The sequence below is a fragment of the Macrotis lagotis genome, chromosome 2 (assembly GCF_037893015.1).
Source record: "Macrotis lagotis isolate mMagLag1 chromosome 2, bilby.v1.9.chrom.fasta, whole genome shotgun sequence".
NCBI classification, from domain to species: domain Eukaryota; kingdom Metazoa; phylum Chordata; class Mammalia; order Peramelemorphia; family Peramelidae; genus Macrotis; species Macrotis lagotis.
Genome location: NC_133659.1, coordinates 136980004 through 136994937, shown reverse-complemented (window position 1 = coordinate 136994937; position 14934 = coordinate 136980004). Strand labels below are relative to the sequence as shown.

The window sequence follows — 14934 nt, the reverse complement described above, 5'->3', positions numbered from 1 at the left end:
TCCAGGGCCGGTGTTCTATCCACTGCGCCACCTAGCCACCCCTGTGTAGGTAATTTTAAAAGAATGACAAGTTATGTCTTCAACGTCCACCAACTTATACTCACAGGAATTCAAATGTATGATGAATAAAATAAAAGAAATAACTGAATTACTCTAAAAAAATTCACTCAAAATTTACTGACATAAATGTTAAATGCTATCATTAGGACAGGGTAAAATTACTTGAACTGCTGCTTAAATTCATCCCTGAAAAACATAGATTTTTGAATAACCTTAAATTATGTCACCTTCTATTATGTCTTAAAAATGTTTGATCTTTAACTATAAAAAGTATATAAATGAAACAATGCCTATATATATATGTATATATATATATATATATATATATATATATATATACATACACACACACACACACACACACACACACACACAAAACTTTATTCACTGGAAATTTGACATACAGTTGACATTTAATATTTAAGCATGTTAAATTATGTCTGCTAAGAAAAAATTAAAATTGGCTATATTTTAAGTAAATGTTTAAAATTATGACATTTAAATTGAAAATACAAAAAAAAATCTAATCTGAATGGCTAATCCCAAATAACCTACTTCAGTTAGCAAAACTCATTAAAAATAAATAGTAACAAAGAACTGGTATTGAAGGAAAAGAAACTAAAAAGTCTATATTTAACTTGCTGCTCAGTCATTAGAAAGGTGCCCCATAACGACCATATGTTACTCAAATATGTTATCACACCTACAATTTCATCATATGTCTCCCAAGAAATTAATTAGCTATAACTTTTTCAACTTTGACAAAAACGTCTGCATCAGTCAGATTACTAGCTGTTGCAAACATTTAAAAATTCAAAGCTTTCTTCAGCTTTTATTTAACCTTTTAATTACTACTAATCATTTAGCAACATTTAGAACATCATTCATTAGGCAGATGTCTAATTCTGTAGTTTTGAGCATTAAAAATTCATTTATATGTTTTTACTTTTGGTTTATATTTACTTATTAACCTTAAGAAATAATATTGCATTAAAAATGAAATCCATTTAGAGAGCAGATCTTTTCAGGGCTATACTTAGGAAACAGAAAAACGTCATAGTGAGGTACCTAAAATTTTAGTTCTCTTCAGATAGTTAAAGATTTCAAGGAAGGCTCAAGCAAGTTATGTGAGTCAGTTTTATAAGTCAACTTACATAAGTCAGTTAACTGCTGGGAAGCTAGCAAGTTAACATGAGGTCAAATTACAAAAGAGAATACAGTCACATCTGCAAAATCTTCACCAACTGGGCAACTCTTCTAGAATGGGTCACTAAGCTTCAAGCTCTTTTTTCTTCTTTCCCAGACTATGGTTTTAAGAAAATATACATGACTGACCTTTGGGGAGTTTATGCACCTTAATAAATTCTAGTCAGTAATAAACCATAACACACATTTGGCAAGACAACTTCCTAAAGAACAGATAAAGCAAAAACTGAACTCAATTATCAGTTCTGAAGGAGAATTTCCTCTCCTTCCCTAGGCACAGAGATAGCATGAGACAAAAAAAATTTAAATAGAAAATATTTTCACGTTATTCTAAGTCCCCAAAGTGGTTCCCAACTTGGTCAGCCTTCTCTGACATCTGAAGTATAAACCATTTTTCAAAATGACTTATATCCCTCCTCTTTCAGTACCTTCCCTAAAGTATTACTCCCTTCCCACACTGTCTCAATGTAGGTGATCTTAAAGTGTTTGGATAAAATAAATCTCATTAAATTAATTTGTTCTCTGCCACTAACTATGTGGGCCTCCATTTTCTCAACTACAAAATAAAGAGGTTACATTAGGACATAGGATTATAGGATCGTGTAGTTGGAGCTAGATGGAACGATATTGAATTAGAATAGTGAAGTACTATTATTTTAATCACACCAATGGATACTATTTAGTAAAATAATAATACTCCCTTAAACTTCTTAGAATAAGAGTATCCCTAGAGTCAGATCACTGTGGCCATAAATTCCCTAAAAGCTTTAAGCATTTTTAAATAATGACTTCCTTATGGGGCAGCTAGGTGGCACAGTGGATAGAGCACCAACCCTGAAGTCAGGAGAACCTGAGTTCAAATTCGACCTCAGACACTTTGGACAGGTCATTTAACCTTACTGTCATGCAGAAAGCGGGGGAAAAAAAAGAATAATAACTCCCTTACCAAGATTACTGGGAACTATGGTAATACAGGAAGAAGGGAAAGATAGATCTTGTGAGTTACCACAAAAATATTCGTAAGTCACAGACTTCTTATGTGTAGTTAGATAACAAACATTTATTTAGAACTAGAATGCAAAGACAAAACCAAAATAGCCCCTGTTCATTAGCTACATACTCACACTCAAACATTCTCTCTCTCTCTCTCTCTCTCTCTCTCTCTCTCTCTCTCTCTCTCTCTCACACACACACACACACACACACACACACACACACACACAGACAAAATCATTCATGAATACCTATGTAGAGGCACAAAATGTGTAAAAGGTGAAAGATCAAGAAAGGATTTATGAAAAATTGACATTTAAGCTCAGGTTTAGGGGAACTAGAGACCCAAAAAAGGCAGAGGGAGAGTAGGGTATATCCCAAGTCAGTACAAAGAAAATACAGGGAACAGGGCTGCATATGAGGAACATTGAGAATATTTGCTTCAGGATATAGCAAACATAAAATATATGTAAATAAGGATGGAAAAGATGAGTTAGTAACAAGTTAGAATCAAATAGTCAAGGGTTTTAGATGCCAAATGTGTTTCAACTTCATCTTAGAGATAACAGGCAGGTAGTGATGACTAAGGAAGTGACATAGTCAGGTTGGATCTATGATCTCACTGATTCAGGAGTTTCTCTGTTGAGCTCCCTTATTCATTCTTTGCACCTCTGGTCCGTGTCCTCAAAAATTATCAGGAGCTCATCTCCTCTTTACACCATACAACTTTCTAATAACATTCTTCATAATTGTTTGCTGCTTCTATGTTAACAGCCTGCTCACACACTCCATTCCTTTCTACAGTCTTGGTGTCATGCTCCTCTTTAGTTTTTCGGAGGCAGTGGTGTTTAGTTTTGTGGTCACAAAACAATACATATACTAAATTGATAAACCCTTTGCTTTTACGGGAAATTCTGAAATTAGTAGTATTTTATGTTTTCCCCAAAGACAATTCCGTCTTTCTCTTCTTCCTTTTCAACTTTGGACTCCACTCATACACATACAGTTGGATAAGCTCTGTAGGATGTCTACTCAGATGCACATTAAAATCTGAACAAGAGACATTTTTCATCCATTTGATCCTTCCTTTGTAAGTCAGATCAATCCAATAAATCTAAAAACCCTTTATTAAGTGCCTAAAAATGTCAGACACTGTGCTAACTGTTGGTAATACAATTAATCACAAGAAAAAATAATCCCTTTGCTCAAAGAGTTTCCAATCTAAATACACAAAAAGAGGTCAGAAACTGGGGTTAGTAAAAGATAAGGGAGATGGGACACCAGAGGGTGCTTAGTGCAGAGGTGACTTGTTCTGTGGAGTTGAAACCAAGTAAGGAAGCAGAAGCAAAATTTAAGAATATTTTTTTTAAAAAATCATTTTGGTGGCCATGTGAAGGATAGATTAGAGTGGAGAAAAACAGGTAAGGAAAGCTATAATTGAGGCTATTCCAATAGTCCTGTAAAAAATGATAATGGACTTCAATCAATCAGTATTTATTAAGCTCCTATTATGTGCTTTATTGGTATAATAGCTGTTTTGAGTGGAGTAAAGGGGATAGACTCAAAATATGGAAGAAATGATAAAATTATTCCTATAAGAGAAATGAGAACTAGAAGGAAAAGGATAATAAGTGTTCCCCATAAGTTAGACAAAGAAGATAATATTGCAGAGGGGTGTTATAGAGTAAAACTTCATTTTCAGAGTCTAAGTTATTTAACAGAAGAAAATGACAAATCTACACAACTAAAGTAAAATATTAGATAGCAAAGAAATGTAACATACTGAAAAATAAAATTTATGACATACCTACCCTATTACCACTGGCACAAGCTGAGATAGATATAATTTCTATTACATGTATAATGATACCATGGAACTCCATTTGAAGATAAATTGGGGAATGGGTAGAAATTACTAAATTATTCAATACATTTTTTTTAAAAATAGAGAAATTAAGTTTAGTTAAAAATATCCAATCTTGTTAAACTCTAGAACACTCTCAAACTCCAATGAATTTTCAAAAGAACAGAAAGATTTATGCCAATAAATGATAATAACAATAAATTCCCATCTTGTGTCCTATATTAAATACCATTTTTTAACCTTCAAATGGTTAAATAAGTCCACATATGAGGGAGAAGAAAAGGGAGTAAAGAATATATCATTTTTTTTTAGCTTTTTTGCAAGGCAATGGGGCTAAGTGGCTTGCCCAAGGCCACACAGCTAGGTAATTATTAATTATTAAGTGTCTGAGGCTTAATTTGAACTGTACCACCTAGCCGCCCCAAGAATATATCATTCTTAAAATGAAATGAAATAAAGTTGTTAATGTTATCTTGTTTTTCAGCTACTACCCAGGAACTGTCCTGATTGCTTCCATAAAGGAGTCAAACAAAAAAGGCAAACTAGCCAAGAGAACAGAAGCTAGGACATCTTCCAATTAGTTACACTGTGGAAAAACTATAGGAGTCACGTGTGTGAGAGGTGATCAAACATCTTCTTTGTTGACTATCTACATATTACTGAAATACCTCATCTATATGTATGAGAGAATAAGCATCCTTGATAGACTGTGTTCAATAAACCGAAATTAGCAAATAACTTATGAATTTTCTTAATCTTTTTCAAACTACAAGACTGATAAACATTTATGAGTCATAAATGTTAATAGAAAGAAAATTATTAACTCTTGAATGTTAATTCCTAAACTTTATAGTTCTCCCACAATCTATCAGTCCTGACTTTCTAACAAGTATTAACAAGATCACAAATTCCAGTATCATCAATATGAAACATTAACAAGACAATAATAACTTAATTTCATAATTGTTACTAAGATAGACATTCCCCCAAATAGAAATCCATTTGTTACACTTTACCAGAGCTGAGGTCTCAAAAAGAACGATCAGATCCTAGCAATTATAGCCTATTTGAAAGGTATAACCTAGAGACTCCCAACCTGATTTCCTCCCACTATTTTAGGTTAAGGGAGGAAGTATTGCTATCCTGTCTAACTCAACAGTAAAGGCGTTCTCTATTCAATCAATTATCCCTACTCCAATTAGATAACTTTAAAAAAATCCATATCTTAATACTTTTATCAGGTACCAAAAAAATATTTAATTGACTTACATAATAAAAAAAATATGTAAATTAGGTATAAATAATTCCTAAACACTTCTACTGAATCAGTGATCAAGGTGCACCAAGAATGGCTGAAAACATAGGGTATACTTTTTGGCCTAGGAAATTATAAAAAGGAGATTATAGGAAAAAATTCTGAACCCTATGAGAATCTGGACCATCTAATCTATATACAGGTAAGGGAGACTCCTAGACCACCTGTAAGCACTGACCATGTTATCAGAGGCATAAATCAGTTACAATGTATCTAGCTGGAAACTGTAAGAGGTCAAACTAGACATATCAAGGGAAATTCCATGAGTACCTCAAAAGAAGAAAAGGAATGCCAATCCAAAAAACTCACTAAGAGGTGTAGGTTAGATCTTTGCCATACATGCTTCTCTAAATTTAAGTCTTCTTTCCTTTGGCATCTGTGGATATTGTATTCTCAGATTTTTTTAGAAGATTATGTACTTTGGTACTCATCATATATAGCTTCATGGTAAATATTTTTTGGTCAAAGCTAATTCGTTGATTAATTGATCTTAGAAAAATATAAGCTGGGCAAATAATATTACAAAACATACTAGACTAGCATTCATGAGCAAGAATACTAGAAATCTTCCTCCACCCCAAGGTTACTCTGATGATGTTTGTCCTTTGTTTCCAAATAAGACCATGACATCAGGAAGGTGATTCCATGACAAGCACATGAATTGGATTTGAGTGAAGGGATGCTATGCTAAGTCACTGACTTCACTTTCTCCTCCAGAACCATCTTGGCTCAATGGCCAAATATGAATCAGGAGACAGGTGACAGACCTGGATGGGAGGCAATTGAGGGTGACTTGCCCAAGATCACACTACTAAAAAGAGTCAAAAGTCTGCGGCTAGGCTCATCTGCCATCCTCCTGACTCCAAGGCCAATGTTCTACCCACTGTGCCACCAAGCAGATAAGATGTGAGAGTTGAATCCAGATCCTATGCTACATTAGCACAGTACTTGAAATTATGTGATTAGAGATTCACATGAAAGAAAAAAGGGTTTGATTTCTTGGGAATGAGATACAAATATAGCTATATCTAAGAAACATAATTAAAGCTATTATCATTCATTAATAGTTGATTCTTCTTCAGATTGGTGTTGCCTGGTCATCGAGCAATTCTAATTGTCTAGTTGAACACACTGAGTCATTTAAATTCTGGGTGGGATATACCTGGCATAGAAAGGTCCAAAGTAGGCAGTTAACTGCAATAAATGTGTTTTACATTCATATTATGGCATAAGGTGACTGGACACATTTAGGGCTAGGGAACACTGAATAGAGTCTTAAAAAGAGATATAAGAGGATGTGAAAAAAAACCTTTATGAACATAACAATATAAAATAATATAAATCCAGACTTATCTAGCAAAGGAAAATACCATGTCTTCTAAAGATTAAGTTTAATATGTCACACAAATATGCATTGTTTTTTTCAAATATATGTAAAACTGGCATGATTAATAAAATAAAATTATTGAACCTAGAGTAACTTTTTATGATTATGTAGTTTCTCCCTCAATATGTAATAATACTATATCTGTTAGCATGTATGTTATCTGAGAAATGTTTTGACATCCAAAATAGGGTCATTTGATTTGTTAAGATAGTGGTATAAATTGTTTTCAGAAGCAATGCCCTTCTTACAACCTCAAAACTAAAAGAGGGGCAGCTAGGTAGAGTAGTGGATAGAGCACTAGCCCTGGAATTAGGAGGACCTGAGCTCAAATCCAGTCTCAGACATTTAATATATTACCTAGCTATGGGACCTGAGCTAACCCTATTGCCTTGCAAAAAAAAAAAAAAACCTAAAAGAAACACCTCTAAGTTTTACAGAAATAATAGATCAACAGCAAGAAATCCTGGAAAGTAAAAATATAATTAGAGAAATTAGGATGTCAATTATGACAAAAATTAAGAGCACCTCAAGAAGAAATGAATAAGTAAAAGGAGACAGCAGATGACTTAGAACAAAAAAGAATTTCTCTAAAAGAAAAAAGAAAAAGATAATAAATTTGAACTGCAAAAATATAGAAGAAAATCTGACAGTACAGAAACAAAAGACAATAAATTTGGAAGTGAAATAAATTCGTATCACAAAGCAAAGTGGCTTTGATGAGAGCATACACAAACATCAATTAAATAGTGTCTATTACCCAGGGAAAAAATGGTGAACTAAAAAGCTCAAAAACCACCTGCAATATATAGTAAGAATATTGCCTACTAGTTTTGCAAACAGAGAAAAATGTACTTATCAGTAAACTCTATGGATCATTTACTAGGGAACTGTAAATTGAAAGCCCCAAAGGATACAGGAGTTAAATTTCAGAATTTCAATATTCAGTAGCCCAAAGGTAATTTTTGTATCTAAGAAATCAAAGAGAGAGCAATAAATACTCAAAATAAAACAAAGGAGATTGGGATGTACCTCTGAATAACAAACTAAAAAAGCAAAACTAACTAAACTAACTAACATGCAGAGGCCTAATAATCAAAGGTGGGGGCAGAGATGATTTTTCATGAGAAGGGGAAATCGAGGCCCCATTCTATATAACATGTACTCTCTAGCTCACTCTTCCTAAACTAGCATGGAATATTTTCCCCTATAATTCTAGAATAAATTGAAGAGAAATGTTTCTTTCCTCTACTGTATCAGTTCAAGTCCTTGTAATAATAATAATAATGTTTGTCCTTCATTTTCCAAGAAGACCACAACCTCAGGGAGGTGATGCCATGATAAGCACATGAATTGGATTTGAGAGAAGGGGTGCTGTACTAAGTCACCAGACTCACTTTCTCCTATAGAGCCACCTGGATTCAGTGGCCAGATATGAATCAGGACAACTGGAGATGGCCCTGGATGCAGGGCAATAAGGGCTAAGTGACTTGCCCAAGGTTACACAGCTATCAAGTGGCCAGTGTCTTGATGTCAGATTTCAACTCCTGTCCTCCTGAATCCAAGGTCAGTGCTCTATCTACTTGTGCCTCCTAGCTGCCCTGGAGTCAGGAGGACCTGAGTTCAAATCAGGCTTCAGACACTTAATAACTGCCTAGCTGTGTGACCTTGGGCAAGTTACTCCTAATCCCATTGCCTTAAACAAATAAATAAATCAAATCCTTAGCTAATGTGATGCAACAACTACCACTGTTAGCTACAAGTTATTAAAACACCCTTGCTCCATTTAACTACTTAATATCTGCATATACAGGAAAGGGTTCTGTCAAAATTCAGCATTCAAATTTATTAAAAACTTTATCAATAAAAGGAATGAATGGAAGAATCTTCCTTAACAAACTAAATCATATCTACCAGAGTCAACATTTATGTGAAGGAGACAAGTTAGAAGACATTCAAATAAGAGCAAGGACAAAACAAGAATACTCATAATCATGACTACTATTTAAACATTGCTAAAAAAGTTCAATGTAGCAGTAAGAAAGAGAAACTCATGGAATCAAATCTTAGCATAAAGGAAACACAATTTTGCAAATATGAAGGTTTCTTAGAGAATGCTAAAGAGCATTCATTTAAATTCTGGAAGGAACATACCTGGCACAGAATAAGAACCAAAGTAGACAGCTTCCAGAGGTAACTGCAATAAACTGTGTTACATACACATTATGGCATTAGATGACTGGGCCCACCTAGGGCTAGGAAACACCAAATGGAGGGGGGAAGTCTTAAAAAGAGATGTTAAGAAAATTTTTAAAAAATCCTAAATGAAAGTGAAATGAAATAAAAACATCAACAAAGTTGCAGGATATAAAATAAAGCATCTGCATCCCAGTGTGTTAACAACAAATTTCAGCAGGAAGAGATAAAAGAGAACTTTCATTCGAAATAAATACCAAAACTATAAAAAACTGGGAAGTGTATCTACCAAGATTCACCTAAAAAAACTGTATCAAACTCTAAGTATTCTTTGTAGAACTACAGATACACTTGAATAATTAAAAAATCATTTGCTCATACGTAGGTCAGACATTATAGTAAAACTGACAATATTATCTAAAAAGGTGGGAAGGGACAATATAAAGTTGATTGGTTAACATCAAGCAAAGATTTTGAAGGCAGGAGAGTGAGGCCAACTGGGAAGTATGTAGTTTGTAAAGGTTACATTGAGGACTGAGACTAGGTTTAGAATGGGTTAGACACAGGAAAAGACAAAATAATAAAAGATTATATTTGGTCACAGGGAAAAAATGTAAAAATTACATATTGTTAGGAAAGTAAGAGTATCTGAAGGGATATCAAACTGAATTCCTTTAAGTATAAAGGTTAGAGAAAAGAAGACTATCTGCAAGTAATATGCTCATTGATAAAGGAAGAAAAACGAACTGTGTGCAAGAACAGCCACCAAAATCTCCATAGGGTTACACACACACACACACACACACACTCACTCACTCCTTAAATGAAACTCCAAGGAGGAAAGATTACTAAGGGTTGTGTCAGTAAAGAGAAAGAGACATATCTCCTCTAGATCAAATGTGTATTTCAACAGTGAAGGTAAATCTAATGCCGAAAAAAGAAAACAGATATTCAGGCTTCAGGACAAACCAGATTTCTAAGACTACAAAAGAGATGAAAAGAAGCATAAGAAGAATAGGTCTGACTGAAAAGCAATTTATAGCCAACAGAATAGGGCTGGGGGAGGGGGGGAGAAATCAGTGAACTGAGTAGGATAGAGATACAAGAGAGATGGTGTTAGATGGATGAGTAATGAAGAAAGGAAGTTTTGGCCTAGACACCATGGGACTAGGAATCATGGAGACTCAGAGGAGAACCATAGAACAGCTGGTTGTTGCAACTCAGAAAGAAGTAGCTGAGAAGATGGCAAATTTAAAGACTTGACCCAGATCTCACCCAATGTTGTATAAAAATAATTCACCCAAGGTAGTTCTAGAGGATCTTTGATCCTAGACTGCTAACAAGAAAGAAGAAGGAGGGTGATAGAGCAAGTCAGAGCAGGGATTTTTTGGTTATACAGTAGTTATCAGAAACTACTAGGGGGTCAGATGTATTCTCTATAACAAAGCTGGAGTTATACTATGGATATAAAGATAGTTCCACAATTAGTATAATTAAAGATATGCATAACAAAACAATAAGAACTATAAGAAAAAGTCTTGACAGAGTATTTATCCTAACCCTTTAAAAACGTAAGACATGAAATGGATCATTTTTAGTATAATAAAAAATATACATCTAAAACCAAGAATTAGAATTATTTTCAATGAAGAAATATTGGAACTTTCCCAATAAATGTGAGAATAAAACCAGGATGTCCATAGCTAAGTATTCCAGTATAAAAACACAGGATTAAGAGTTAAGAAAACCTAAGTTTGAAGTCTACCTTAGCTATTTGCTAGCTGTCTGATCCAGGGGCAAATGACTTTAACTGCTCTGAAACGGAGTATATGTCTGTAAAATGGTAATAATATTAATACCTCCCACAGAGTTTAGAGGATAAAATAATAAACATATATAAATACACACACACAAGTCAATGTCTGTCTGTTTCTGTCTCTCTCATATATATATATATATATATATATATGTATATGTACACATATAGCAATTTGTACACCTTAAAGCACTATACAAACTATCATTCTTCTCAGTTATTTCAAATGTAGTAAGATGAGAAATAAATTAAGAACATTATCTGAAAAGACACAATTGTTCCTATTTATAGATGGCATGATGGTTTGTTTATTTACATCCCTTCCCCCAAGTGATAGCAAATACACCAATCGAGGGAAGTGTTATCTTTAAACATCAAAATACAAAACGGACCTACAAAAATTTTCAACATTTCTATAAGAAAAATTTAAAAGCAAAAGGAAATAATAGAGAAATATCGGAATAGATACCAAGATACACTCAAGAATTATATAAATATGATGTCAAAATATTCTTAAAATATATATGCTCTAAATATTCTGAAGGATAATAGTAGTTCTTGATTGAGCAGTACCAATATAATTAAAATTATATGCCTAAACTAATTCAGATTCAGTGCTATTCCCATCAAACTATGAAGGGGGTTAACTCATGGAATTAGACTAAGCAATAACAAAATTCATTTGGAAATCTACAATCTTATGACAGAGAATATGAAAGAAGACATAGCACTTCTAGAGCTCGAATTATTACAAAATACTAATAAATAAAAATTATTTGGCACTAATTACAAAGAGGCCTGTAGATAAGAAAATCTGCAAAATAATCACATATTGCTTTGTCTTTTCAATTTTGTATATACATATTGCATCACTGTTCAATTACCCAAGAATACAAATTCCTGGGGGTCGGGGGGGGGGGGCAAACTCCCAATTAAACAAGAAAAACCAAGAAAAATGGAAAACCATTTGACAGAAATTAGATTTAGACCAGCATTATACCAAATAAGCTATAATAAATTCTAAATGGATACACAACCAAAATATACAAGGTCATATAAAAATAAAATTAAGAAACAGAAGAGAATTTTCACAGTGGTGGTTATGGAGAAAATCTTAATGAAACAAATAATAAAAAATAAAATTAATGACTTTGGTTATATAAAATTAAAATGCTTTTCATGTACTAAAGTAATGCAGTTAGAATGAAAGAAACTATAAAAGAACAATGTGTGAGAATGCCACAAATATAATAACAGGACCTTAATAAATAAGATGATTAAAGGAGCAGAATAAAGTTATTTTCAAAAGAATTGTAGACTACAATATGAAAGATGTCCTAAATCACTAATAACAAAAGTAATGAATTAAAATAATTCTGATTATTTCACTTCACAGTCATCAAATTAGCAATGAAGACAAAATGTAGAAATAGTTATTGTTAGAGTATCTTAAGTAAAGACATGACATATTAATACACTTTGATGGAGCTATTAATTGATATAACCATTCCAGAATAATACTTGAAATAAATTTAAGTCACTAAACTAAAAGCCACTAAATAGTCTTTAAACCTTATTCTATTAATGGGCACATACCCCTAAGGAAGTCAAAGTCAAAAAGGAAGGAATCATATATTACAAAATATTCATAATATTATTTGCCATGATGGCAAGAGATTGAGAGGAAAAATTAGGTGCCTATTAATTGGGGGATGACTGGACAATGTGGTAGATTAATGTAAAATTACTACTATACACTAAGAAACCAAAAATATGAAGAACCCAGAGATAAATGGAAATACTTGTATAAACTAATGAAGATTCAAGAGAACAATGTACAAAAATGAGTAGGAAAAAGGTAAAGGAAAGGAATAATAAAAGAAGTCAAACAGAAATTCTGATGTCCATTCTCTGGTTTGGAAAACTAATGACAAAATCCATCTTCTTCCTTTTAAGTTGGGTATCTTTAGCTGTAAAATTGTGCATATTTTGAGAAATAGTTGCTATGTTGGCTGGTATTGCTTAGTAGATTTACTTTGATACAGGAGGGTCAAATGAAATTGTGGCTAAATATACATAAATGATGTGAGAGGGGAAATAAGGAATCAGTAAACCTTATTTTAAAAAAAGAAACAAAAACAAATCCTATTTCCACCAAAAACATGAAAAATTGGGAAATTACTTCTCTAAGAAAAGAGCCATAAACTTAGTTATAATTCAGTATTCTCACTTTTTATACTGCTCACATATCTCATAGTTACAGTTTCCATATGTATACTTCTCTTCTACAATACATTCATCATCATTATTATTGGATGGCTTTGCAATTTTTTATACTGCTGCTGTATTAACTATAGTAAATTTACATGCTTTCAACTTATATTTAACTTTTTTCCCTTCTTGAATCACAAAATCTGTTATTTCTATGCTACTGAAATTCCAGTAAGCATCAATCTTGTGTCTTCAGCATGTGATTTTTTTATTTAAGACTTGTGGGTTCTTTTGTCAATGTAATAAACTCAGTATATCACAGTCCAGAATTTATATTTCCTTAAAAATGAAAAACCTAAAATTGCCATTAAAAGATGTACCTTAATTCTGTTCATTCTCTGACAGTCTCTCAGTCATTAATGTTATTTTACCACTATCACTAAATGCATGGGCCTACTCTGGTACTTATAGTTTTTTCCTCATACCATCAATTATCTGCTAAATTAGAATACAAATTTAGGTAACACTGTGGTTTGAATACTGCAACAGTTGAACCCTGTTCCTATGCTAGACTAGGATAAAATGCATCAAGCCTTTTATACTGTTTTTATGGACGATACCAAGTCACCTAAAAGATAATCACACTTAGTATTTTTTTCTGTTGCTATTAAGCAATAACTGACTGCTTATTTTTTCAAGTCCCAGTCCAGATTCTCAGTCACTCACCCGCCCGCCATCTTATGAATCTTGTGCTTCCTCTCCTTCTGTGGGCTCCACCAAAGAGGACTCTATAAAGTAAATGTGGAGACAATTATTGCCAAAAGTAACAGAATGAAGGATTCTTACTAGATCTAGAAAGGATAATTTTGGAAGCCCTAATCTACTTACTTGCTTAAAAAGCAAAATCTGAAGGCAGAAATTAGAAATGAGAAGTTAAATTTCTCTAAGTTTCATTATCGAAAAGGATATACAATTAATAGTAGAAAACTAAAATTTTGAAGAACAAATTAAAAAGCTCTACAAAGAAAACCTTAATTCTATTTGTCAATTAAGACCTAAGGATGCTGCTGCTTTCATCACCACCACCAAAACCCAAACAAAATATATAAGAAAATTAAATGCGCACACTTAGGCTATACAAAAACAGAAAAATTCTTGTTATGAAATAACAGCCTTTGGATGAAAAAAGATTATTGTCATAGTTCCAAATATTGATGTCATAAATCTTAGTAATAAGAATAAATCAAGATATGTGACATTAAAGATGTTAATCATAAAAACTGTTATCATCCAGGAAGGAGGACGGAAAAGATTATAGATGAGGTAGTACAAAAAGTACTCCATAACTGCTGCTAAAAAATATAGATGCTTTATTCTTTCACCAACAGTTGAACGTAGACCCAGAAAAAATAACAGGAAGAATATAGGTTGCCTGTCAATCAAAACTTAACTACTTTCACTAACATCACTAAAAATCATTTAATCTCCATTACTAATGTCTGCTTTCCACAATTTCTGGCAACTCTTTTTTATTCCCTACTAGAAGGACAACTAATCTTAGTGTATCCCTGCAAGTTCAGAGTGTCATACTAGTCAGCTATATGATGCTTCTGAGAAACTGATGGCTGCAAAACACATTAAAAATACACAAATTTATCAGACTCTTTGCATTTTAATCACTACTTGTAATACAACATATTTCTTTTTTTTTGAGATGATCAATCTTTTCATCTTTATTTATTTTATATTATTACAATAATCTTGTTGTGGGAGTAATCATAAACCCTCCTCTCCCCCAAAAAGATGAGAAACCTCAAGAAAAGATAGAGAGAAAAAAAAGCATACTTCAGTCTATGTTCAGATTTCAATGGCTGTGCCTCTAGGATGAG

At 33.0% G+C, this 14934-nt stretch overlaps 1 protein-coding gene across 5 annotated transcripts in view; it reads right to left on the bottom strand.

The window, feature by feature from the left end:
* AKT3 (AKT serine/threonine kinase 3) overlaps window positions 1–14934 on the bottom strand; it is a 412039-nt gene that overhangs the window by 308979 nt on the left and 88126 nt on the right. For 3 of the 5 annotated variants that reach the window (XR_012475745.1, XM_074222899.1, XM_074222892.1), the window contains exon 2: window positions 13772–13833. The exons of the other annotated variants lie outside the window; for them this stretch is intronic. Coding sequence is in view for 1 of the 3 variants with exons in the window: in XM_074222892.1 (XP_074078993.1) it covers window positions 13772–13833 (62 nt within the window). In the remaining 2 variants the exon portion in view is untranslated. The remainder of the gene's footprint in view (window positions 1–13771; window positions 13834–14934) is intronic. 5 annotated transcript variants of the gene reach the window in all.